At 43.2% G+C, this 26417-nt stretch overlaps 1 protein-coding gene and 6 non-coding genes across 7 annotated transcripts in view; 3 read left to right on the top strand and 4 right to left on the bottom strand.

Annotated features, from left to right (window-relative positions):
• adisspb (adipose secreted signaling protein b) overlaps positions 1-8503 on the bottom strand; it is a 33955-nt gene extending 25452 nt beyond the window's left edge. The window contains exons 1-2 of the mRNA XM_073475301.1: positions 8109-8503; positions 2998-3101 (exon numbers count right to left, since the gene is read on the bottom strand). Of these exons, the coding sequence (XP_073331402.1) occupies positions 2998-3016 (19 nt within the window). The 5' untranslated portion in view covers positions 3017-3101; positions 8109-8503. The remainder of the gene's footprint in view (positions 1-2997; positions 3102-8108) is intronic.
• A 3966-nt stretch (positions 8504-12469) lies between these two features.
• Positions 12470-12542, top strand: trnak-cuu (transfer RNA lysine (anticodon CUU)). Its single transcript has one exon. It is a non-coding gene; the product is annotated as a tRNA-Lys (tRNA).
• Positions 12543-12856: 314 nt separating this feature from the next.
• trnan-guu (transfer RNA asparagine (anticodon GUU)) lies at positions 12857-12930 on the bottom strand. Its single transcript has one exon. It is a non-coding gene; the product is annotated as a tRNA-Asn (tRNA).
• A 913-nt stretch (positions 12931-13843) lies between these two features.
• trnak-cuu (transfer RNA lysine (anticodon CUU)) lies at positions 13844-13916 on the top strand. The gene has a single exon. It is a non-coding gene; the product is annotated as a tRNA-Lys (tRNA).
• Positions 13917-14326: 410 nt separating this feature from the next.
• Positions 14327-14399, bottom strand: trnak-cuu (transfer RNA lysine (anticodon CUU)). The gene has a single exon. It is a non-coding gene; the product is annotated as a tRNA-Lys (tRNA).
• Positions 14400-14534: 135 nt separating this feature from the next.
• On the top strand, positions 14535-14608 carry trnan-guu (transfer RNA asparagine (anticodon GUU)). Its single transcript has one exon. It is a non-coding gene; the product is annotated as a tRNA-Asn (tRNA).
• A 704-nt stretch (positions 14609-15312) lies between these two features.
• Positions 15313-15383, bottom strand: trnan-guu (transfer RNA asparagine (anticodon GUU)). The gene has a single exon. It is a non-coding gene; the product is annotated as a tRNA-Asn (tRNA).
• Between the last annotated feature and the right edge of the window lie 11034 nt (positions 15384-26417).

Below are 26417 nucleotides of genomic sequence, written 5' to 3' on the forward strand. Positions count from 1 at the left end.
CTGGTTTCAATCAATGCCGCTGGATTTTTCCACTCCTCCCTGGTACACCATCAACTGCAATTGATCAGCTGTTGTGTGACGACCAGCATGTTGTGACCACCGTGAATCACAAGCTATTCCAGCTGGTTAGCACATTAATTAACAAACACACTAGGGACTCGAGCATTTATAAAAACACAAATTCAATTATGTTTTAGGTTCACTGCTTGGCAGCCTTGGTTTAGATTGCACTAATCCATCTCTGCCTATCCTTCTCATTGCTGATTCTTCAGAGCCAGAGACTTGCTTGCTGCTACTGCCGCATTTCCACTGCATGGTACAACTTGGCTCGCTTGGAACCATCCTTTTTTGGCTCCCATTGGTAAAAGATGTGGATAGTACCTGCTACGTTTTTGTAACAACTAGCTCGGTAAAGAGCCGATGTAAAGATTCAGTAAAGTATGATCAGCTCAGAACCCCGCTTACATTTAGGGGGCACTATCTGAAGTGGAAAATTAATCAAGAAAAGTACTTGATATGAAAATCGTGTCGAAACAAGTCAAGCTGTACCATTCAGTCGATGACAACACCCATAGAGTACGATCGTGTGTGTTGCAAGTGTTTGCAAAGAAAGTTTAAGGCAACAGAGTTAGTTTCATCTGCTGTCTGAGCGCTGACAACCACATTAGTGTTTTAAAAATGCTGTTTCTCCTGTTCACATTCAAAGTAATGACAATCTTTCAGCTCATCCACCTGGGAGAGTGTTTGTGCTAACATTTTTCTGCATTAGTGAAGAAAAGGTTAAATATTGTGGCTCTTCAGAGATCCTTGCCTATTGTTAAATTGTTCCAAGGAAACAAGAACAAAGCCAGAGACTACACAACAAAAGCCAGGGAGCTCTTATTTGTAAAATACTTTTATTCTCCCAAAGGTAGCAACACATTCTTACCTCTCTCTGTAAAAAATGAAACAAGCCCTCTTCCTGTGACATTTCGGTCCATCCCAGGTACAGGAAAATTGCAAAATGCCGTCAACAGGAAGTCAATACAGAGGCTCCCTTTACACTGCCCTTCATACGATGACCTTATCAAAAAGAACAGAACCTGCATAGTGGTCCTTGAACACAACAAGTACCTGTACTCCACGGGGGAGGAGATGAAGCATATTCATGGTTGTGATAAAAACGCATGATGAGTCATTTACAGCTCTGTGGCAGGTCTTATTCCCATCCATTTTTATTGAGCCCTTCCTGCTTTTGAGGAAATAAATTTGCTTGCCTTCACAAAAATCTGTCATAAAGCTGTCGACATCGACTCAACACACCCTGTTCCCAAGAAACCCAACCGAGAGGACAAATCAATTGTGAATTTAAATTTAATTGATTTACCTTCCTGGACTGCCTCCAGGATGTCTTACCGATAAAAAAAAGGAAAAAAAGGCTCATTTGTGGCTCTCAATCACAGGGGAAAGATTAACTTGCAGTAGGTTATAGGATATATAAAACATTATTAACACTTCCAGTCTTATATACAGGAAGCACTACATTGTCGCATTGAGCTATACATGATATTTATATCACAATTGTGGATAAAGTGTTGTGTAAAATCAAATGTAAGAGAGCACCTATGGAACAATTAAACACACAGTATGAAATTCCTGAAGCGAGGGGTCTCTCAATCCAAACAATGAAAACAAAAGATGGAGCAGTGTTTCCCACACATATCCTTTAATTGATTTTAATCAGCTAATTAATAAGCTACCTCCTAACGTCGCTTGCCTGCTGCTACAACAACGGAATAGCCGAACGACAAAGAAATCAGATAACATTGCTGGGAGAGAAACGAAACACACCCGCTACAAGCTCACAGCCTTTCTGTTGGGAAACACTATGGAGTTTTACGACATTGTGACGTAACGTAGGATCATGGGAGTTATCTTTATTGTTAAACAACCACTGTTGATGAAAATCTGAGGTGATCAGGCAGGAATCTCCGTGGATGAGGTAATGTCTTAGAGATTTATTTATGTTACGTTTGGTCCTGTTCATCCAAATCCACGATTCAATTTGATTTTTCGATTTAAACATCTGTGTTTCAGCACTAATGACTACGCCATTGTTAGACTATCACATCTGGATTTGTTAAGATCAACAGATTGTTGGTTTTGAGCTCCAACAACTGTCATTTACATTTTGAAATTCGCAGAGATAAAAACAAAGAAGAACAGCTTGACTTTTGCAGATTAGGGTGAGACGAGTACAAGTGATACTCACAGAAATAACCCCCCTTTAGGGATTTATTAATGAACAACAAAAATAGAAATTCAGTTTCTCAAATCTTTCCCAAGTAAACCCTCTTCCCAACAAATCAACAAAGGATCTATGAAAAAGAAAATAAACCCAAAACATCAGCTGCTAATCTTCGCATTCCCATCTTCTAATTTAATGTTTCCCAGTACGTTATAGCGACGGGCGACCAAATAAAAACATTATCTTTATTTCTCTTCAACATTGTTGGAAACATTCGGGACAATGTGAGTACACAATTCATAAAATGAATAATCTAACAAATGATAGTTGTTTTAAAACATACTAATGCTGAAATGTTACATATTATATCTTTAAATGGAATATGAGACAGAGTATGAGTAATCTGAAAAATAGGAACAGTAGACTGGTTTTCTTTCTGTTACCAGACTTGACTGGTAAGGACTTCCTCTGTTCGTCCCTCACTTGCCCTCAAATAAATGCATGCAATTAATTATGCAGCCTGTTGAAACATGATTGATTAATTTAAAAAAAACGTCAGATTAAATCCTGAGAAAGTCGATTAGCCCAGACTGGCTACATCTTAAATATTAACCACTATCCTGTTTTCTTCAAAGCAGCATCTGCAATTTAAAATGTTTCCACAGTTTCCAAAAGCATCAGAAAAATCACCACAACGACTTAAAGTACCTTTAAATATTAAAAGACTTCACAGGTATTAAAACAGGTCAATGAATACAATAATAACTCACTTTTCTTAGCAGCAGCCATGTCACAGGAATTGGTCCAGCACAGTCACACTTGGACACACACTGTCACAGCCTAGTCATCTCAGCAGTGTGACCTCAGAACGACCCTGCAAAACAAGTTAGGATAAAAGAAACAATGAGAGCAGCATTTAGTTTTATATAGAGAGCGGAGGAGAGAAGGTGACAGAAAACAATAGGCGATGATTAGATCAACTGAACAGCCCTGGAAGATAAGGAGGAAGGTTGTAGCTGAGAGTGGAATAAAAAGGGGAAATAGCGGCTCGTCACAGTCAGCTTCCCTGGGTGTTTTTCTTTATAAATCATGACCGCAGGTTAGCCTGTGTTTCAGATGCAAGCACAGCTGTGCAGTACTAGTCAAGCCAGGAGTATCAGCGACTCCCGACCGAGGCTTCAATTAAAGGAAAACAACAAAACAGTCTAAGAGGATTAGCCGGGGACTGAAGCTGCTGTATGTGGGCTTTGCACAGATGGAAAAGGTTCATCATGTCTCTGGGAGGTGCTTAATATAAATATAGATATAAAGAAAAGACACATTATAGGGCATAATAACAATGTAATGGCAGAACATAAGTGAAAGGGATCGCAGTTGGCAGGTCTATGTAATCTTCTGCTGTAATAATACTCAAGAGCAGCCTTTAATTTCAGGCTGGAGTTCAGTGTCTCCAAAGCTGTGATTTTACATATTATTAAAAACCAGGTGAGAGCTGTACATGAACACAACACTCACTCATTACATCACTACACAACCACCGCTTATGTTTAAAAAGTGCGATGTTGTTGGTACAATACTGCTGATCGTGGCAGGATATCTGTAAAAGTGGAGCAAGTGAAAAACCAGGAAGTTAGCTAAGTCCTTACAAACTAAATCCTTAGCTGATTCCCCGCAAGAGTTGGAGCAGCAACTCTATTATTATGTCAACTGGTGCTTTGTGAAAATCAGCTCGAGGGCCATCTTTAACTAATCAGGCAGCACTGATAGCACCAGCGCCGCTACCGCTACTATTTTTTACACAGAATATATACATAAATGCACATTTAAGCCACAAATCCAGAAGACGCTGTAACAGCTGTTAGATATTCGATATTGTGTAAAAATATTGCACATGGCGGGTAAATATCGCGATATTCAATAATATCTAATATCGACCCAAGCCTAGTATACATCAGTACCAATATATCTACGAAGTCACCAAAAGACCAAACTTGATATGCATGTTTGGAAGGGCCAAGTTTAAAAAAAAAACAATTGCACTGCAATGATTAGTCGACAAAAAATATCAAACATTTGACAGCTTCTTAAATGTCAGGATGTGCTGTTTTCTTTGTCCTTGAGGACAGTAGATTTAGACCACTGGTTGGACGAAAGAAGCAAAATTAAGAATCTAAGAATTAAGGAAATTTGGGCTTGGAAAAATTGTGATTTTTGACATTTTTGACCCAAATTACTGGCTGGTAAATCAGCAACTAGTCCCTTTTTTTGTGTGTTTTCATTGCTTCCACTCATTGGCTTTGTTAGCCCTCCTCAAGAGCATAAAGATTCTCACACACATACAGACTCGGCACATGTTTTCACTTCATGGTCAAGATTTATTGACTTTTTATTTCAATAGAGGACTTGAAGGATTTTTTCCTTCAAGATCAAAACTAAGTTTTCTCAACAAACACTGTGAATATAACGAATGTTCACTGTTGTGACTTGAGCCAAAACAGCAACCTGAACCAAAGCTGAAGATTCTTTCTCACAGTCTTTATGCCAACAAAGCTAATTCCTGATCTCAGAACAGATAGTTGAAAGATCAGACTCATGTATATCTTATTTCAATCTTATTCCTTCAATCTTATATATCAACAACAAGGTGATGCTTCACTGAAAAAAAACAGCCTAGGAAATGTTCTTGTTCAAAACTACCCACTGCACAAAGTCTGTCCTTGTTCTTAGATTTCTGCCATTTCTTTTAGTTGGTGGTAATTCAGTTAAATTGCTCCTTTTACACATTTTCTAACAGGAACCACTCACATTTACAAGAACAGTGACACCAAGAATCACTTGTGGTTTGCACTTCCTTCTTTTAAAAGCTCAGAGGCTGGGAACAGGTTTTTGCTTTGCTTGCTGCAACTCGGGAGGAAGGGGTGACACATCATGGAAGAGAAAGCTTTCAATGCCACATCCACTGAGAACAGTTTGGAATCAGAGGATGATCTAGTTTTTACAGTCTGTAATGTCGATGCCGTTTCGGGCTCCTAAATGGGTCGCTATGATTAGAAAAACCACTGATGGGATTCAAACATATATGTCTCCACCTGTGAGAGCAGCAGTGCGACACGTTAAGTGTCTCTGATTGGATGGTAGCTGTGCAAAAACTTTGCAAGCTTACAGGTGTTTATGTACATGATTTAGCACAGTCATGACCATCCTTTATAGACTGTATTGTTTTTGGGTGAAACGTAGGAATGCAGCAACATCATTAAAAAGGAATCCAATGGGGAAAGATACACAAGCAGTCAGACAGTTGGACAGGCTTTGAACAAACTCCCAGGTTACACTCGTAACAACCACTTCTTTGTTCAACTTATTCCTCCCACACCTGTGCACAGTCTTCCTGAGCAGTGACGGATTATTACAGACATCACAGGTTCACTCACTTTACCTCCAAATACAGATCTAGCTTCACTGTTGGCTTGCTTACAAATCAGTCAAATCATCTGACTGCTTGTGTGTCTTGCCCTGTCAGACTTTAATGTCACAATGCTTCCAAAAAGATACAGAAATATAACCCCTGTTGTTCAAGAACAGGTTTATCTTGTGAATCTGTAGTTATCTCTTTAAGTTTATTTGATTCAGCCATCATAAAAAAAAAAGGTACCTAGTAAAGCTAGTGTAGCCTTGTGCAACTGGGTTATTGATTTTGAACATACAAACATATACCAAAGTGTTTATATGAGGGTTTTCTTACGTGGTCAAACCCGCTAAAAATATACAATTGAGTCCCTTTTGTTGAGTTTGCCTTTCTATTGTTTTTGTTTTCGGTGTGCCGCGTTCGACTTCATAAACTTTACTTCAAAGTGTCATAGCATCGCTAAGGAAAAGGGGCAAAAATTAGTGTGTCCACCCAGGTGTCATGTTTCCATCACAACAAATCAGAGCTACAGCCAATAAATAACCACAACTACCAAGTCAATTAACAGGAATGATTGTGCCCATTCCCAATGAAGACAAAGGCCAGGTGTTAGTGGATGTTAGTGGGTAATGGATTGATGCACAGGGTGAATTGGTGTGTCAACCAGGACAGCTGTGACCAAATTTGATGGTTTGTGTGGTTAAAGATACTCTACCACACAGATGTATAGCCCAATTTACAATAACCTTCAAAGGGTGTGAGCATTGAACTTCATTTACCCCCTTATTTAAATTCTGAAGCCAAGCTTTGTCAGATGACAGCTCTCCCTCAGCCCTGTGTCACAGTTGACAAATTAAAATAGCAGATGCCACAGAGAGCAGCAACAGGTAGCCATCTCCTGCTCTGAATTCATACTTGTTATTCTGGGAAAGTGATTTAATCTCCTCCATGTGGAACGGGCACACGCTGGGAGTGACAGAAAACATAACATTCACTGTGAGGTTAACATCTCACTATAACGTTAACAAAATATATACCCGTGGGTTTTACCTTTGTTCTTTATTGCACCAGTCAGTGCTCTCTTACTAGAGCTTAAACAATCAGGCATTAATGTAATAGTTCACAGCAAATCGATTAATTGTTCCAGCTACATTATTTTTTTCATCTTTTGTAATGGTAAGCTGAACATCTGTGAGGTTCAGATTGTAGGTCAGAAAAAAGAAGCAATTTAAATAAGTTAACTTGAGCTTTAAGAACTGGTGATGGGCATTTTCATCATCTTCTGGCATTTTTGGACACTAAACAGTCAATCGAGGTGAGAAAACAATCTGCAGACCATTTAAAATGATAGTCATTAGTTGCAGCCTGAAATCAGTATAAAGTTGATGTCACCATGACATTGTTATCCCTGTATATACACTCAAGTTACACTGAATCTGTGGACAATGACTGACTGGACTGCTTCTTTATTCCTGTACAAAACCTACCATATAAGCTACATCATTAGTTGTATGTCTATTTACAACGTCTGACCCTTTGCTACACCTTCTGCACATCTCGCTAAACCTGGTGCTGTCTAATCCAACAGCCCTTCAATAAATCCTAGCTGAATGCAGGTTATAACGATTTATTTTTTGTTGAAACTGATTCAGGGAGACGCTGATTCAGTTTTAAGGTCATTTGGAAGCTGTGGTTTGTGGTGCTGTTTGATAATATGATGTTATACTGAGAAGTGTTTGTTATCTTTTGACCTCCCCAGTTATATAAGTGAGGGTAGACTAGACTGGTAGTGTGAGTGTGGGATCAATCAACCATTATCAAAAGCATTAGTAGTCACAATAGTAGCATATTATAATGCCTTATTGTACTCATTTCTTTCATTTGCATTAGTTTAGGCAATTTAAAAGGCATGTGACGCCTTTTAATGTGACTTAAAGGGGCAATATGTAGTTATGGAGAAGAAATTCAAACTCAGAATTTTAATATTTACAATATTAATAAGGTAATAACACAAACAAACTGAATAAACAAGCTATTCTCAGATCAAAATAAGGTCCACAGACAACTGTTTGAAGCTAGGAAGGTGGCAGGGTCCGCCACATATAAACAAAGTAAAACAGTATGAAACTGTGTTGTCCTTTAAGGCCAGTTTGTTTATTCAGTCATGAAAACAAAGAGAGTTTGTTTAGTTTAGCTTGTTTAGACATAAAATGTCTACCCCAAAACTACATAGTGCACCTTTAAGTAGCATTAATAATAACTACGGTTTGACAGTGTTTTGACACACATATAACACAGCATGCAGACACAATTAACAACATTAATATTAGTTGGTGTCAGAGCAACATAAACATGAGTCTACATGTTAGCTGGCCTTCCTGAACGATGACTCCGTCCTCGCTGGGTGCGTGTGAATAAAGTTCCCGTCAACTGTCAACGCGCATTTCTTTTGTTTTGTTTTCCGTCGGTGCTTACCTTACTTTATCCACGGGGGCTGAAACTCGGGCACCGAACTGGACAGACAACCGATAACCGTGTGTGAAAGTGTTGTTTGGTTACAGGGAGTCCAGCTAGTACAACCAGCAGCAGCAGCAGCACCAGCAGCTCAGGATACAAGCCGACGCCTCCACTCCCCTCTTCTCTTCTCTCCGCGACACTTTCTCTATCGGACAATTTCCGCATTTGATCACGTGGTTCGCTCGGGGCTCCTCGTGTGTCGCTTACAACCCTGTGTTTTTTTTTCTTTCTTTCCCACAAATGGTTAAATATAATAAACGCTCACCCGAGACACCTGAGCCGCTCCCCTCGACTCTCCGTGTCGCTGACAAGTGAAGCCCGGAGCCGGTTGTGAAGCCTCTCTCTCTCTCTCTCCCTCTCTCTCTCTCTCTCCCTCTCTCTCTCTCTCTCTCTCTCCACCATGGCGGCATTGTAGTGCGAAGGCGCCATCTTGTGGCAGGTTACCCACATAGCACAGGTTCCATTAAAATGTGCACTTTGTGTAATAGACTACATTAAAACCAGTTCATCCCAAACTTTTGCCATCTATTATTGTGTGAAATCCAGAGTGAAAACCTTATTGTTTTTATTGTATTTTTATTTAACTTTTATGTTATTTGTTTTTTTTAACTGCATTTCTATATTGATTAATGTCCTTTGTTCTGCTCTTTTTAAAAGTGTTGTTTTGGATTTGAATGTACTAATGTGAAATTACTTGTTCTTACCTTTGTTAACTGTTTTTTGTTTTTGTTTTTACTTTTCTGTACAGCACCCTGAATCTACTTCTGTGTATGAAACGTGCTTTACAGTACGAATAACAATAAATAGGCCCAATTACTTAAGTACAATGTGAAGGTTTTTGACTTGAATATTTCACACTTTCTGACTTTATAATTCTACTCTTCTCAATTTCAAAGGGAATTATTGTGCCCTTTTCCACCATTACACGTATCTGACAGCTTAGTAACAACTTAGTATGTCGACAAAACTAACATTATGTTTTTTTCTTGGTACAGAATACACACTGACCAACAGCATAGGACACATTTATGCACGAGTAACAGTGATTATCACTTTTCTGTTTCATTTGGTGAGTTACGTAATGTTTGGCGTACAGTCCTGGCGTGGAGATTATCAATAGGCTACGTCACAGATCGTGCGTAGCGGTTCGTTACTCATAAATAACTAAAATACAATAAATAAAACAATGCAAAACAAGACGCATGCAAACTGTGAGATGTTACACTTGTTATGGACAGACAGAGATAACTACTTTAATTGAAAACCTAAATCTTTGTGATTTGGACAAAGTTACGACATTTGCGCATCTTGTTTATCTTACCCAGCAGCACGCGCTCTCCTCCGCCCCCTCCCCCATCATTCCCGGATGGAGGAGAAGGTGATGCGAGCAGGTGGCTGAGCATCTCTGAATCAGGTGTGTAGAAGTCTCTCTAGTTTCGTTAAACTTTGTTAAAACTTTGTCTCGTTTAAACACGAAGGATTAATGTATGTATCGGGTAAGATTTCGACTCGGACAAGGCATTTCACTCGGCTTTATTTGATTAATTGGATGCGCCCCCGGAGGCCAAACACCGAGCACCGAAGCACATCGAGGCGAAGTTAGCTAGCTAACGCTAACGCTAGCTAACGTCACGCACGTCTCCAAGGTAAGAATTCGTCTAAATTTTAATGGCTGGTTAGTTTGTGTCAGAAAATAAAACACGTTTTGTTCGGTGAAATGTCATTGTTTATGTAGGAGTAATTACTGCGTGCGTCATTGCTTGTGAGTGAAAAAGGCTAGCGTGAATGTCTGCGAACATGGCGGCGCTAGCTTAGCGCGTTCACAATAATTAGCGTTAAGCAGGTGTTAATAACTTCGGTTTTAACAGCAGGTATTACCAAGAGTTTATTATTGTAAGCTGTAAATTTGGGTGGGTCTTGTGTTTATATGTGGTGTGTAAAGAAGCACTTGTTAAACTTTGAGTGAAAGGAGGCAGAGTTGGTAGTTGAAACTTATGCAAGGTCAGGTCAACACATGGTTGTTGTCGCAGCCATTTTGAGTCTTAGTGAAGGCTTACTAGGCAATGATACAGCTTTACTGTCTTTCACTAAACAAGAATGTAAGATAAATTCTGTATCCTTTTTGACATGGCAAAAGCAACTTTTGTGCATTATTTCATGTGGCATTTTTTAAATTTTTCCTGGGCATACCTTTGTAACAGTAGACAGTTAATCGACAGTATGTAAAAAAAATTATATAATTTCTTATGACTTTATCTTTTATAAAACAAATATTTGAGCTACTTCAGTGTCAAGAGGTTCAGGCTGCTTAGTAGACTTATGATCTGGTCAAGTCTCATGTATGACTAGGCTATGGTAATTCTGCACATATCACACAACCTCGTACTTGTTAAAATAATCTTATTACCATCACCAAATTCAAGCCTGAAAAAGCATAGTAGCTCACTGCCAACCATTACACTAAAGCTCAGCAATATCTAACCTATTTTCTGAGCTTTTTCTGGACAGTTATACACAGAACACAACTCGTAAAAATAGCCATGCAACCGATGTACCTGTAATAGTAGGGACTAGGGATAGACCGATTATCGGCCGGGCCGATTATCGGCGCCAATATTCGCCATTTTGAAGCATATCGGCATCGGCCTTTTTTTTAATCCGACGGCTGATAAGATATCAATTTAAAACTGGGTTATTTTGGCTCTGATGCAGCTGCGCCTCTCTGTCTGCTGTCACTACTCTGTCTCCAGCATTGTCCCACCCACAGCACCATCTGATTGGTTACACGCAGAGCCACGGCACAGGTAACAGCCAATCAGCAGTGAAAGCTGTGCATGCACAGTGCTCACGTGAGTTGTAGAGTTTCGCTAAAGTCTGCTGAGCGTGTAGAGCCAAGCGACCGGTGGGCTAACGTTACGCTAATGCTAATCAGCCTTCACCTCAACGTGCTTCCCTGCAATAAAACTGGACTGAATTGAGTTCATCAGGTTTTTACTCTCTCTCGCACACACGCACAGACTTCTACTATCACGGACTATTTCCATATCGATATTATCAGCAACCTTGTTTCGAGTGATTAACACGCACGTCTGGAGGGACCGCGAGCGAGCAGAGCTGCCGCTTATGTTTATATAACGTTAATGGGCTCACAGTCATGTTACTAGTAGTGGTTGAGTGTAGAGGACTGGGATGTTTATTACAATTTCGGGCGAGTCTGCTGCCTTAACTTACCTTCGAAACCAAGCCCCCAGGAACAGCCCCGGTTCCGTTCGGCAAAACTTTTTTCTCCTCTCCGCTCGCAGTCCCTCCAGACGTGCTTGTTAATCACTCGAAACAAGGTTGCTGATCATATCGATATGGAAATAGTCCGTGATAGTAACGTAGCCCGCCGGTAGCCCCACCGGTCCGCTTCCTCCTTCTGGCTCTGGACGCTCAGCAGACTGTAGCGAAACTGTACAACTCTACAGTAACTACTGACGTTACTGTGAGGCCCAATACGTTAGCGGCAGCTGTCTGTTCCTATGATAAACACTGATTATTAAAGTGAAGATGCTGCAGGCTATTTAGTGTTTTTAACGGATTAATCACTTGAAACAAGGTTGCTGATAATATTGATAGGGAAATAGTCAGTGATCAAAGTAAGAAGTGTGTGTGTGTGTGTGTGTGTGTGTGTGTGTGTGTGTGAGTAAAATTCAGTTAGTTTTATTGCAGGGAAGCACGTTGAGGGGATGGCTAGAGAATTAAGAAAACTAAATAAAAGTTAATTAATAAAGAAGTGTGTGTGTGTGTGTGTGTGTGTGTGTGTGTGTGTGCCACATGAGAAGCTGCAGAAACTGACAGCAAAGCACCGGGCAATAATGGCTGTTTAACTACCAAGTTATTTTACTCTACCTTTTTTGTGTGTTGATTGAGAGATCCCAAGCAGCAGAAAATGACATATTGTTAGATGAAGTGTGTCCTGAAGCTGTCTTTGACAGTTTCTTGTAGAGAGGAGCAGGATATTGCTGTTCAAGACTTAAGACATAATATAACTGCATCAAGGCCAATATTTTCCCTTTTACTGCAAATTAATATCGGCTCCAAATATCGGTTATCGGCCTCCTTGACTACTAATAATCGGTATCGGTATCGGCCCTGAAAAAACCATATCGGTCTATCTCTAGTAGGGACTAAAGCATTCACACGGTCACGTTTTTACTTCTTAAGAGTAAAGTGGAATGCAGAATCAAGTGGTATAGTAGGCTGCAATTTATCCAGTAACGCTGTAAAACCAGGGACGTGCCTGTTTTTAAACCCAACCCCCAACTTTGCAATCTGTAGCCCGGCTAGCTCAGTCGGTAGAGCATGAGACTCTTAATCTCAGGGTCGTGGGTTCGAGCCCCACGTTGGGCGCATATCTTTTTCTTGTGTCTTCATTTTTCAAACTTTCCTGACCTTTCTAATGGGAGAGCCACTGCCACCACTTGAGACTATTTACTGAACATATTTGGGGCATTCGTTGGTAACCTGAAAGGTTTGTTAACTTTATCCCAGTCAGCAACTTCTTCCTGTAGTCCATATATGATGTGTTTCCACGTATATGGTGTCTTACAAGCAGTTGTGTTTTGTAAAGGACCACTTAAAATTGTCACAAGTGAGCCTCTGATATGCAATGTGTGATATGTTAGCAAAAGCGATACGTTGTGTCTGTCATAAATCAAAACAGTCGTCCCTGGGTGGGCTCGAACCACCAACCTTTCGGTTAACAGCCGAACGCGCTAACCGATTGCGCCACAGAGACCACATGACCCAGGGTTATGGTCCCAAAGTATACGTAGGCACAGTCTAACCGGTACAACTGACGTTTTGTCTCAAGTCATCGGAACCATACATGTGTCTAGCAAAGATAAAAGTGTATATTGTTGGCCCTGCTACAAAGCAGGGGGTGGAGAAGCACTGTGCCACTCAAATGAGAAAAGCTGGTAGACCTTAAAGGTAAGTCCACTAACTCATGGGCTGAGCCTGCTCACTTAAACATTAGGCGGAAAACTAAACACAGGAGCTTGGCTTGGGTCACAATTACTTCTTTGTTTCTTTTTTTAGTGTGCTTCGGATCGGGTCGTTTTTTCTGACACCATGCAGTCAGTGTGTGGACCTCCGCCCTGTAGGCTGTTTCGTTGTTGGATATTAGGTCCACTATGGTTGTGTCGTCAGCAAATATGATAATTGTGTTTGAGTTATGGGAGGGAGTACAGTCAAAGTTAGAGAGACAGTAGAGGAGTTGACTGAGGGCGCAGCCTTGGGACGCACCGGTGTTGAAGATTGAGGAAGAGGGGATTTGATTGACCCACCTGACATGCTTAAAACGTTGAATGCTGAGCTCTAATCAACAAACAGCATCCTGACATAGGCGTTAAAACCTTCCAGATGAGTGAAAGCTATGTGAAGTGCAAGTCAGTTTGCATCCTCTGTGGGTGTGTTTGCCTTGTAGGCAAGTTGATGTTGGTCCAGATTGGAGGGAATGAAGGCCTTTTTTGTTAAACGTGATGGAATTCATGATAGTTTGCTCTGAAGCTAAGTATAGCTGATAATATACTTAGTTGTTCAGTCTCAAATTACAGATTTACTTTTTAGGTGCCCACTCACACACAATGCTATTTGCATACATGGACTCTTACATGAGTCTATACTCTATCTACCATGCTAGCCCCACAGCCCGGCTAGCTCAGTCGGTAGAGCATGAGACTCTTAATCTCAGGGTCGTGGGTTCGAGCCCCACGTTGGGCGATGTTCCTTTTTGTGGAGTACCTTCAATTGTCATGCAACTGACTTCACTCAAGGTGTGTGTTCAGCTAGTGGAAAACCTGAAGGGGACTAGTCTAAAGTAAAGAGTGCTTTTCCTTAACATTGTGCTGGCTGTTAGCAGGCAATATGTTCATGACTAGGGACAGGTGCCCACATAAATGGCAGATGCATTGATAAAAATGTGAAACACAAAGTTAAATTCTAAATTTAGTACAAGGTGACATGGCATGACTTAGTATTAGGCGATTAGAAAACCTGAACAGGAGTACTCTAAAGTAAAGAATGCTTTCCCTTGACATTGTGCTGGATGTAAGCAGACAGTATGCTTACGACCAGGGACAGGTGTCTACATGAATTACTTGAGTATTGACAGGATAAAAGCAAAAGGTATGCGCCCAACGTGGGGCTCGAACCCACGACCCTGAGATTAAGAGTCTCATGCTCTACCGACTGAGCTAGCCGGGCTACATACTGCCCCTCCCCCACACCATAATCACTTAAAGTTACTAGCTAGCTGGGCTGGCCCCGTTCATTTCCCATCCCCCATTGCTCCAGAGCACACAGAGAAAGAATCTGAACAGTGCAGTGTTGCACAACCTTGTCTCTGTGGCGCAATCGGTTAGCGCGTTCGGCTGTTAACCGAAAGGTTGGTGGTTCGAGCCCACCCAGGGACGAGAAATCTTTTCTTCCTGGTGCAGTTTTGCCTTACAACAAAGTCCAAATACCATGTCCTCCTTTCCCCCATTGAAAAATGCTTTCCTTTGATGGAAAATGAGACAGCGTCAGTGAAGAATGAGACTGGTCTCTAGGTTGTTAATGACAACTCAAATTCTGAAGTTCTGAAGTGCTTTGGAGTTCTTTTTAAGAGACAACACCAGTACCATTTATTTTAGAGTTGGTAATCCATGTCCTTGTGATTTATATATTTCAGAATCTACCAGGTGTCAATAAGGAAAGATCAAGCTGCAGAGCCTGTAGTTCTTCTGACTGCTGAAAGCATACATAATTTCACACACCCTATCTTTCCTGCCTCTCCCCCTCCCCCACAGTCCCTATTGTTTACATAAAGGGTGCTTCAGCTAAGGTATGTCTTCTTTATGCTATTGTTAAGGGAGTTCTTCCTAAGAGACAACACCAGTGCCATTTATTTTAGAGTTGGTTATCCATGTCCTTGTGAGTTATATATTTCAGAAACTACCAGGTGTCAATAAGGAAAGATCAAGTTGCAGAGCCTGTAGGTCTTCCAACTGCTGAGAGCATATGTAGTTTCAGACACCCTCTTTTTCCTGCCTCCCCCGTCCCTATTGTTTACATAAAGGGTTCTTTGGCCGTGGTATGTCTTCTTTATGCTTTTGTCAAGGGAGTAAATGAAAAGTGACGTCCCTGGGTGGGCTCGAACCACCAACCTTTCGGTTAACAGCCGAACGCGCTAACCGATTGCGCCAAAGCTGGGGAAGAATAGTCTGTTAGGGGGGGGGGAGAAAAGGAAGAAGGGGGAAGAAGGGGGGGAGAAGAAAAGAGAGGAAAAAGAGAGAAAAAGGGAAAAAATGAGATGATAACAAAATGATTTAGCCCCCATTCTCACTCCTGCTGCATTTAAAATACTGTATATTTCGTTAGTGTTTTTAAATGCAGTAAAATTTGTTTTCTTTTTTTTTTAAATGAGGAGAAAGCCATGTTCACAGGAGTGCCGGTTCAAGTCCCGGCCTTGGCAGGATTAAGTTGTATAATATGCACATTAAAAGTCTTGTAGTCTTGTTGCCCTTGTAAACTTAAGTTTATTGAAGACAATACTATTAAGACTTTCACAATGAAGAATGAATAGAACTGAGACAATATTAATATTAATTAAAAACATTATTAATAACATAAGAAGTCACCTTGGCCTCTGGCAAACTGTGATGGCCATTTTTCACAAATATCTGACAAATATCAACAACTAGTTGGTTGAAAAAAGATTTTTCACACAAAACATAACCCCTTTTGTTTTTATTTTAAAACAGATTAGTCACGTTTTAGAAATACTCACAGATGGATGTCTTTCATGTTTCCCAGTTTCCCAAGTAAAGAATAAAAGGCTTCAGAAGCATTACGTACAGTATAATGAGTGTGAGGACGCTTGTTAGTGCGTTTAGGCTTTTTTCTCTCTTGTGGGTTCATTTGTTGAATCCAGACCTGAGTCTGATAGTTCCCCCTCGCTCTAACCTGCCTGCTTTCACACTTGTTTACTGTTTTTGTGATCTCGGGTACATTTACACAGTGGTTTCATTATCGCGGTGCAGGTGTTTACCACCGGGACGTGATGTCAGCGCCTTATTTGACGTATGCAGGGAAAAATATACAGAATAATCTACCAGTGAGTGGAGCCAGATGTGCATGACTGAGGTGAATCCAGCTAACTGTACAGGCTTCAATGAACAAAAGAGGACACAATCTTATACCCTCTGCTGAGGAAGATTACAACAAGAGTGTTAGTCATGAAATTCGGCTTGCTTCCTATTTTTTTCTTGTTTTGTTGCTAAAAATTGCAAAAAGACAGGTTTTTAGGTCAACCACCTTCATATTTGTACTCAAACATGCAGGGACAGATTTGTTGGTACCTGGAAACAAGAAAACAAGTGACATACATAAAATACATATTATCACCATATAAGGTTTATGGCAGACTTATCAGCAATCAGCCATCTGACGCATGTAAGTCAACCTCTCCTTTTAGCTCTGTTTTGGTTTCTGCATGTTCACCAAAAAAAGACAATTAACCATCCTGATGTCATACCAAAAAGTCATCATTTAGGATTGTGTTTAATTTTTTCCAACCACTGCTCCTTTGGAAGAGCCTCTACAGAGGGGCAGTATACTGTGCCTTTGTACTGGCTGTGTCCGGTCTCTGCAATTCGGAACTGCCCGCATTTCTTGCACGTGTTGTGCTGCACTTTGCGGGTCAGTTTTCGGACAGGAGCAGGAGCAGGGGCAGAGGAGAGGGTGACACCCAGGGCCTGTGGAACAGTGAAAAGGACAGGGCCATGTGACATCATGGGACCCAGCATTGTCAGTTGAGGGCCCGGGACTGGAGCAGGGAACAGCTGACGCTGCGGACGCAGGTTTACAGCTGCCTGTGTTGCACCTGAAGGCGGAACTTTCCTCTTCAGCCGTGCCTGGCCAACAGTGCTGCCAGGCAGGTGGTACTGATGAGCTGGGCCTGGCAAAGGGGGTGCAGACGGAGGGCGCACATTAGCGGGGAGGAGAGGGCTAGCTGCTACGGACAAGCGGCTAGGCAAATCCAGCCCCTGCATGACCACTGCGGTGTCCTGCCTTTTCACCCTTCTGTTATGCCACTGCACTAGGGTGGTGTGACTCACATCCACCAGCTGCAGGTTAGTTTCGGTCATAACTGTCCCACTGGCCAGGATGCGCCGCCTAACTTTCCTGTAGTCCTCCAGGATGAGATCCCATCTAGAGACTGTGTCACCCCCTTTCTTCCTGGGACTACGGTGGATGGCACAGAGCCTGATGAAGATCATTTCCAGCAGGCGGCAGCAATCTGGCCACTGGGCAATTGGGGCAGGGGTGGTCAGAGCATGCCTCTTCACACTCTCCACCCCTGGAGTGAACTCCTGTCTCTTTTTAGGAGAACGGAACCTCCCTGTGTCCAGCCTGCTTTGATGCCTGGCAGCGAACACCACCCTCTGCTTGTCGTAGTCCAGCAGGTTCTGCCAAAGAGCAACAATATTGCTCACCTAAGCAGAGGGAACAAAACAGCACATTAGAAGACAAAAACGTGCAAGTGGGAACATGCATGACAAGACATAGAGGAAATGGAGCAAAACAATAAAAGCTCCTGACCTGCTGGTTTGAGAGGACAAGGGAATGTTGGTTCCTCAGCTCAACAAGACACTCTGCCAAGCAATCGACCCTATCCAAGCCTGGCACACCAGAGTCATCCACAGCCTGCAATATGAAACAAGAAAAAAAATGAAATGTGCAACACAATCTGAGGACAGTAAAGTGGGATAGAGTGGTTTTATTTCTTTACACTTTATAATGTATTTACATACCTCAGACTCGTCAGGTGACGCTGAATCCTGGGAGGAGGCAGCAACCAGGGAGGAGGTGGCAGGCTGCTGGGTGGCAGGAACATGGGTAGGGGCAGGAGGCTGTGACGTGGCAGCAACATGGGTATGGGCAGCAGGCTGTGAGGTGGCAGCAACATGGGTAGGGGCAGCAGGCTGTGAGGTGGCAGCAACCAGGGAGGAGGTGGCAGGCTGCTGGGTGGCAGGAACATGGGTAGGGGCAGCAGGCTGTGACGTGGCAGCAACATGGGAGGAGGCAGCAACCAGAGAGGATGTGATGGGCTGTGAGGAGGCAGCAGCCAGCGAGGAAGCAGGAGGTACTGAGGAGGGACAGGAGGAGAAACTTGGACCATCAAGGAGACTTGACACAAGGTCATGTGTTTGATCCTCCTCAAAGCCCTCATCTTCTTCTTCTTCGCCCTCATCCACATCTTCCAGCATGGCTTCTGTCTCCTCAGAGTCAGGCTGAAATTTCAGGGGCTGTCCAGTCTGACTAAGGAGGTAGTCAACACCAAGCAGCTCTCCTATGAAAAAGAACAGAAAAATGTGCACATGCATTACAAGTTGTACTATGTATTATATAAATACCATTTCATTTTAAAATCAGACCCAGAAACTACAACTATTATGTAGCCAGATTATAATTAGACATACCAGTGTATTTGGCAGGTGGCCTGAAGGTTGGCACAAATGCACGGCCAAACACCTTCAAGCTGTTGGTGTTGACACAGTGGGCCACATCCCCGGCGTATGTGAGGAGAGATGATGACCTGGTGGTCACCGCCGCAGTCCCCCGATCCTGGTTCCACCTGTTCAGGCCTTCCAGGAGGTACAGCTGGAAGTTCAGTGTGTTTGCACTGGTTCCTGGGGATCATCAAAATATTTATGCCAATGAAAAAAGGTTTGCTTTTCAATCTTCAGAAAACATTCATTATTTAAAATATCAAACATAGAAGAGAACCAACCTGGAATGAACCTGTTCAGGTGGCAGTGAAAGGATTCTAGGGATGTGGACCCTCTGGCACAGCGGTACCTGGTCAAAATGATCCCTCCCTTTGTGGTGGTGCCAGCCTCGGTGTATAGCTGCACACCTGGCACATCCTGGATGCACCTGACGTGGCGTTTCTGCACACGCCAGATGTGCTCCATTCGGACCTGGTCCAGCAGCGGCACCCCCATGAGGTCTCTGCCATTTGCGCCACCCAGGGTTTGGAGCAGTTGTTCGATGAGGGTGATGGTGGTTTCCTCGCCCCGTGTCGTTCTGCGACAGTATTGGCTCAGCTCTGCCTTGCTGATCCGTGTGTCCACCAGGCGATCAGTGATATCAGGCACACCCTCCTGCCTTAGCTCCCATCGCTTTGCCTGCCGCAACAGAGCGAGGTCCCCAGCATCCCACTCGAAAACACATGCAGACAGACTGCCCATGAAGGTGGGGTAGAGGGGATGAGCATCTGTGGTGCAGCCGACAGCCAGCCTCCTCATGAAGTGCCAGATGTCAAGTCTTATGTGGAGGTCTGGCCACTCTGCAAACCTGGTCTGCAGCTTGCTCATCCCCTCACTCACACAGCAGCCACAGTCCACATATAGCAGCACAGGGGGTGGAACAGCTGCCTGGCGGTACCGCTGCATGATCCCAGACACCATGGCGTTCAGTCCAGGTCCCTCCTGCACGGACAGGACACTGGTCAGGATCTGGCCGACCTGGTTGCCAAGCGAGGTCACCCAGAGAGCTGTCCCCTTGCCGTGGCCGGCCAGCTTCTTTGTGATCTGGAATTAGACAACAGGAATACTTAAGATTACACATTCTTTTAAATTGTTTAAAGGCAGGGAGTGTATATAGATTTATTACACAGCACACATGTATAATAGCTGCTGATGTAATGTTATCACTCATAAGAATGTTAATGTGTATGAGTATATATTAGATGCATGGAAATCTATTACACAAGTATTTATTACCTTTTTGGTTGAGTCCATCTTTAAGATGGAGCCAAATGTGGAGGTGATGCAGGCCTTAATGTGGTCCAGGCGAGAGAGGATGTCCCTGTTGTACACAGTAAGCAGCCAGCGACTGGAGGGGATGTCGATGGGCTCCGGAGGCTCCTGGCAGACCACTGGGAAGAGGCTTGGTTGATCCACAAAGTCAGCACACTCCCCAAGATAGTGTGCCAACCGGCTCAGCCATTCCTCCCCATGGTTCTCCTTCAGCTGCTTCACCAGTCGTGCTGGACTGTTGCCCAGGGTCCGGTCCCGAAGCAGCCGAATGACACGAATGTCACAAGCATACCTGGAATGTATATTTCATTTCATTAATTGGTTTATTAAAGAAGTGACAGTGTACAATAAATGTACTGGACGAGATAAAGCACAATGTTAATTGCTATATTTTCCCTGGACATGCACATTTAACAATATAAAAAGATAATTCCACATATTACATATACTTGGCCAGTATGCATACATTCAGACCTTAATGACAACATGACTCTCAGCTTTCAACAACATTTTAACATAGTAGTTTAAAACTAATTAGGGATAGCTTTGATGATCTTGTTTGTCTTATTTCACCATGATCTGTTAGAATAAATTAACAGCTAAACCATACAATATCTTATATCTTATTTCAAATACTGATCATACGAAAAAAATTCGAGGCTCAGTAAAATCTGTCCTTTCAAAATAGTGTCATGTGTTTAGTTAAAACAGTTTGGTTGATGGTAGGTGATTGTATTATTATTGGATAGGCACGTGAGCAGGAGCTGGCTCAAGACAGATGTGGTAATATCATAGTACATGTATATCATAGCTACACCCCTATTAAAGTTATTCTGAACTATTTAGAATTTATTGAAATAAGTTTGATTTTGTCTTTTAAATTTAATTAATTTGTTTTTATTGTTGCACTTATTAGTTACATGTTTATTGAAGGGTAATTTCAGTGGTGTATGAGGTTTCAAAATCTGCTTTACTCACTTTTGGGTCAGGATCAGCCGGAACATCTTCTGGTGTGGCAAGTCAAGCTGGTCACGGACAGTCTGACTGGTTGACAGATAGTTCAGAGAACATACAGTGCATCTGAGTGTCTCTGTCACCATCAGGTAGTACCTGTCGATGTCCAGGACCTTCCGAGCCCTCTTGTGGACACCGTAGCCTGTCAGCTGCTTTCCACAAGCTGGGCAGGACACCCTCACCTTCCACAGGTGATAGGGCATCCATACCATCAGCCGATGGGTAAAGAAGCGGTCGGGTGTCGGTGTCTGGTGGTAGATGAGGGCAGGGACAGGGGGCTCGTACCACAGCTTCAAATCTGGCCGTAGTTTGCCGGTCTGAAAGAGTGTGTTAGCAATCCATCTCTGGTCCTGCACAGGGATGGTCTTGCTCATTTCACCCGGCAACCAGAATGAAGCTGCAGCTCCAGAAGCAGCTGCTTGAGCTCCTCCAGACTCATCCTGTTATAAACACATAAGAATGCCATTGTTGCATAAATAAAGGACACACAAAATGACTACAACAGAGGCAAACCAATGAATAAAGGCTAAACTCACAGAGGCCGGTGCCTGGCTGGTGTGCACAGCAGGGCTGGGGGTCCTCACAGAGGCTGTAGAGTGGGTCTTCACAGTGGATGGAGCGCTAGGAGTCCTCACAGAGGCTGTAGAGGGGGTCATCAAAGAGGATGGAGTGGGGCTAGGGGTCCTCACAGAGGCTGTAGAGGGGGTCATCAAAGAGGATGGAGTGGGGCTAGGGGTCCTCAGAGGGGATGGAGGAGAAGGAGAAGGGCTGGGAGTCCTTCTGGACACTAAATTTGGCTTTGCTGAGGCCGACTGTTTTCCACCAAATCGGGATTTAGTGAACTGGAAGGAGAAACAATAACGACAAGTTAATTTTATGATGCGATGCATAAAAACAATTCATACAAGACATTAATTACTGCAACAATATTCACCAATGCTAAACTTGGAGGGGGGCGCAGGAAAGACCGCTGGGCTACATTATCACCAAGGGCTGACACTGAGGCCACAGGCTGCTGGACCGCACCAGGGGCTGGGACTGAGGCCACAGGCTGGGCATCAGCAGGAGGAAGAGGAGTGGCAGGCTGCTAAAACAACAGCATTATGACATGTGCTGTAACAGCAACAGCATAACAGCAATGTAAACAGATATGCGAGATGTAATTTTTCTAATGCTCACCTTAACAGTGTGAAATCCACAACTACAGGCCATGGACCCTCCAAAGAGGGTGGTCTGTCCACGGGCCTGCATGGGGCATTTCTCAATCTGAAACAATCAGAATTGTATTCAGCCTGGAGTGAGACACTTTCTGCACCATCAGAATGACTATTTCTCATCTAGTGATATGCATGGTCATGAGTAAAAGGTGGATATTTTGCTGTACTTTACCTTCTGGTAGAGATCGTGCCATTTGCGCTGCCTGGGGGCTGGTCTGTTGCCGCCTCCAGCAGGCCAGACCCCAGAGCTGGCAAATTTCTTTAATCTCACCATCCACTCCCCCTCTCCCATTGCCTTGTGGCTCTTTGGGTTAGAACTCATCTGAAGACAACATGGAAATAAAAACAGCAGTTACAACTATGAATCACAGCATAAATATAGTGTGCTGAACAAGTGCGCAAGTGCTGTGAAATTCCCATCTCTGTGCAATTACCACATTTACAGGCTTTATTTTTTGATTAATGCTACACAGCATCTTATCTTTATATTACAAAGATGTGCTCACTTGTCCTGTGCAATTATCCAACCATGGCCATATCTATCAGTGAGAGGTGTATATCATGTATACATTTATTTATTTTGATTTTATGTATCAATGAATTAATCAATCACTCTTTTCCTCTAGTTTTGACTCTTGAGATGCTATAACAAGTTACTGGTGTAGGATCAATAGAGGTCACGTTATCTTGTCGTTTTTGCATTCAGATACTGTACTGACATGACTATACTGTATCTGCTGACATAAACGGCTTTCATACGTAAGCTTCAGGTTGGCTGATAAGGTCCGTCATTTCTTGAAAGTAGTTTCAATTCATTCATAAACTAAGCAGCTAGATGACCGGTTAACATGTACAGTAGGCTAAATCAGTATACTGTACATGTGTACTAAGCAGCAGAACAAATGAACACCGAACGTGAACAGGTATACACGGAATGGGATCATGTAATAATAATACACTGTGCTACTGAAGCACATACACACTGGCGTAACGTAACGCTACCAATACAAAGAGCAGTAATAATATGGAAACGTACAGTTACAGTAGCCGTAAGACTGACGTTAGCTAACGTTAATGTTGGTTATCTAAACTTAGCCACCGCTAGAAAGACGTGAAACAGGTCATCAGCGAATTGAAATGTTGAGCTAAATGATACGTTACTTGAATCAGAATATTCGGAATATTATAACGATATAAATATATAGTTATACACGAGTGTCTCCATTCATTGTAACGCTATTACACGTAGTAACGTTAGCGACGGCTAGCTACGATGACTGAAGTTGCTGGAAAACGTCATGACTCGCCAACGAAATCATAGAATTAGCCGGTGTGACGAATGGAAATATAACATTGATGACCATTCGGTCAGAAAATAACAAAAAACAAATGAATGTACTTACTGTCAGATGCAAGTTTTCGTTCGCTTCGAGACGGAGACGTAAGCGGGTCAATGTCGTTCAAAAAAAGCAACGTGACCAGTAAGAAGCGACGTGATTGGCCCCTCTCCAATGTGACGCCGAAGCGTGATTGGTCTCCGTCCAATCTGACATTGGACAGCGACGACCCTGATTGGCCTCCGTCCAATCTTGACATTGGAGGGGGAGTCTCGTGATTGGATGCTGAGACCGACTCTCCTGAGCCAAGTAGCGCCACAGAGACTGGTGACACTGAGTTGTGGAGGTTGTGTTAATAGCATTGCTCAATGTGAAATCTTCTGAGCTATATTTGTTACTCTTAAGTATCTGATACAACACCAAATCTGTCGAAACTATCGTGAATCCCACAACCATCAGTGCAACAAAGCGATTGGCTAATATGCTTCCCAGTCCGACTGCTATGATTGGCTTTTGTGGGGAAGGAACGGGGATATGTCTCATACAACTGCCATCTCTGGCGTTATGAACGTCTCCATTCTGTGGAAGCTGACTTGTGTAGAAGCTGACTTGTGTAGAAGCTAATGGTGCTGTCATGGACAGAGATCAGAGATTCCCCAAGGTCCTGATGTGAACAGAGATTTCTCAAGATCTAGGTCACAGGTCATCAGAAGCTATTGGGTGCACCTGTGATGTCTGGCCAGCGACAAAGTCACAACCGACCAAAGCCTAATCGTTATGAAGGTGCCCAGAATTGAGGAAGACGAGGATTTGGCAAAGTTGCACCCTGGTGTGTTTTCATCTTGTGTAGTCACAAGCACTATGGCAAAGAAGAATGTCGATGGCACTCGTATCGTTGATGTCAGGGATCACGCTGTGGTTGATTTGTCTGAGACATTTTTGTGTGATACTGACTTTGATATGTCTTCCGAGATCACATCACCTGTCGGTGAGAGTGAGCATGTTGATGCTGATGGGGATGTCGGGGATGGCACTACAGTCAGTCTCTCTGAGACAATTTTGTGTTAAATGACTCTGTTACATGCTCCCCCTCTGCTGGCCAGGATGTGCCACTGTGGCTGATGCTTGGCCTCCTGCCTTTCCAGGTGATAGCTGTCTGGCTGATTAGGAATAACCAGTAAGAGGGGGTAGGGCACTAGGCTTTGTCTCTCACTCTCTCTATTCCACCTGACCAGAGAAGCAGTCAGTCAGCCTGGAGGTTGGCTGTGGTATTATCTTTTGTTTTATATTTATCTGATGGGTGCGGTAGTCTAGTTTTCGTGGCTTTGTTTCAATTAGGTTTAGTTGTTTCTTTGAGTCAGGGTAGAGGGTTAGCCCCCAGATCTGACGGCCCTGGTGGGTTGGTCTGGGAGGCTGCCCTTCTTTTGTTTATTTTGGCCGGCCCATCACTTTCAAGCATGACAGTGAACAAGGTCGATTGAACTTTTTAAAATTATTTTCAATGAAGAAAAAAATGGTCTCAGGGCAGAATTTCTGTTTTTCTGTTTTAAGGCAACATAGATGGAAAAAAGGGAGTCAACTGTCTCCTCTGGTCTCAGGGCAGAAGTTGTTTTGTAGGATTTTCCTCATGGTTGTTTAGTCTCATCTGGTCCCAGGGCAGAGACCATTATTTCTCACAATTTTGTCTGAGGGCAGGTGAATCCCTCCTGGTCTCAGGGCAGAAGTTGTATTTTTCTGTTTTAAGGCAACGTAGTTGGACAAAAGGGAGTCAACTGTCTCCTCTGGTCTCAGGGCAGAAGTTGTCTGAGGGCAGGTGAATCTCTCCTGGTCTCAGGGCAGAAGTTGTCTGAGGGCAGGTGAATCCCTCCTGGTCTCAGGGCAGAAGTTGTCTGAGGGCAGGTGAATCTCTCCTGGTCTCAGGGCAGAAGTTGTCTGAGGGCAGGTGAATCCCTCCTGGTCTCAGGGCAGAAGTCGTATTTTTCTGTTTTAAGGCAACATAGTTGGAAAGAAGGGAGTCAATTGTCTCCTCTGGTCTCAGGGCAGAAGTTGTCTGAGGGCAGGTGAATCTCTCCTGGTCTCAGGGCAGAAGTTGTCTGAGGGCAGGTGAATCCCTCCTGGTCTCAGGGCAGAAGTTGTATTTTTCTGTTTTAGGGCAACATAGTTGGACAAAAGGGAGTCAACTGTCTCCTCTGGTCTCAGGGCAGAAGTTGTCTGAGGGCAGGTGAATCTCTCCTGGTCTCAGGGCAGAAGTTGTATTTTTCTGTTTTAAGGCAACATAGTTGGAAAGAAGGGAGTCAACTGTCTCCTCTGGTCTCAGGGCAGAAGTTGTCTGAGGGCAGGTGAATCTCTCCTGGTCTCAGGGCAGAAGTTGTATTTTTCTGTTTTAAGGCAACATAGTTGGACAAAAGGGAGTCAACTGTCTCCTCTGGTCTCAGGGCAGAAGTTGTCTGAGGGCAGGTGAATCTCTCCTGGTCTCAGGGCAGAAGTTGTATTTTTCTGTTTTAAGGCAACATAGTTGGAAAGAAGGGAGTCAACTGTCTCCTCTGGTCTCAGGGCAGAAGTTGTCTGAGGGCAGGTGAATCTCTCCTGGTCTCAGGGCAGAAGTTGTATTTTTCTGTTTTAAGGCAACATAGTTGGACAAAAGGGAGTCAACTGTCTCCTCTGGTCTCAGGGCAGAAGTTGTCTGAGGGCAGGTGAATCTCTCCTGGTCTCAGGGCAGAAGTTGTATTTTTCTGTTTTAAGGCAACATAGTTGGAAAGAAGGGAGTCAACTGTCTCCTCTGGTCTCAGGGCAGAAGTTGTCTGAGGGCAGGTGAATCTCTCCTGGTCTCAGGGCAGAAGTTGTCTGAGG

This window comes from Pagrus major, chromosome 10, assembly GCF_040436345.1.
Source record: "Pagrus major chromosome 10, Pma_NU_1.0".
Classification (NCBI taxonomy): domain Eukaryota; kingdom Metazoa; phylum Chordata; class Actinopteri; order Spariformes; family Sparidae; genus Pagrus; species Pagrus major.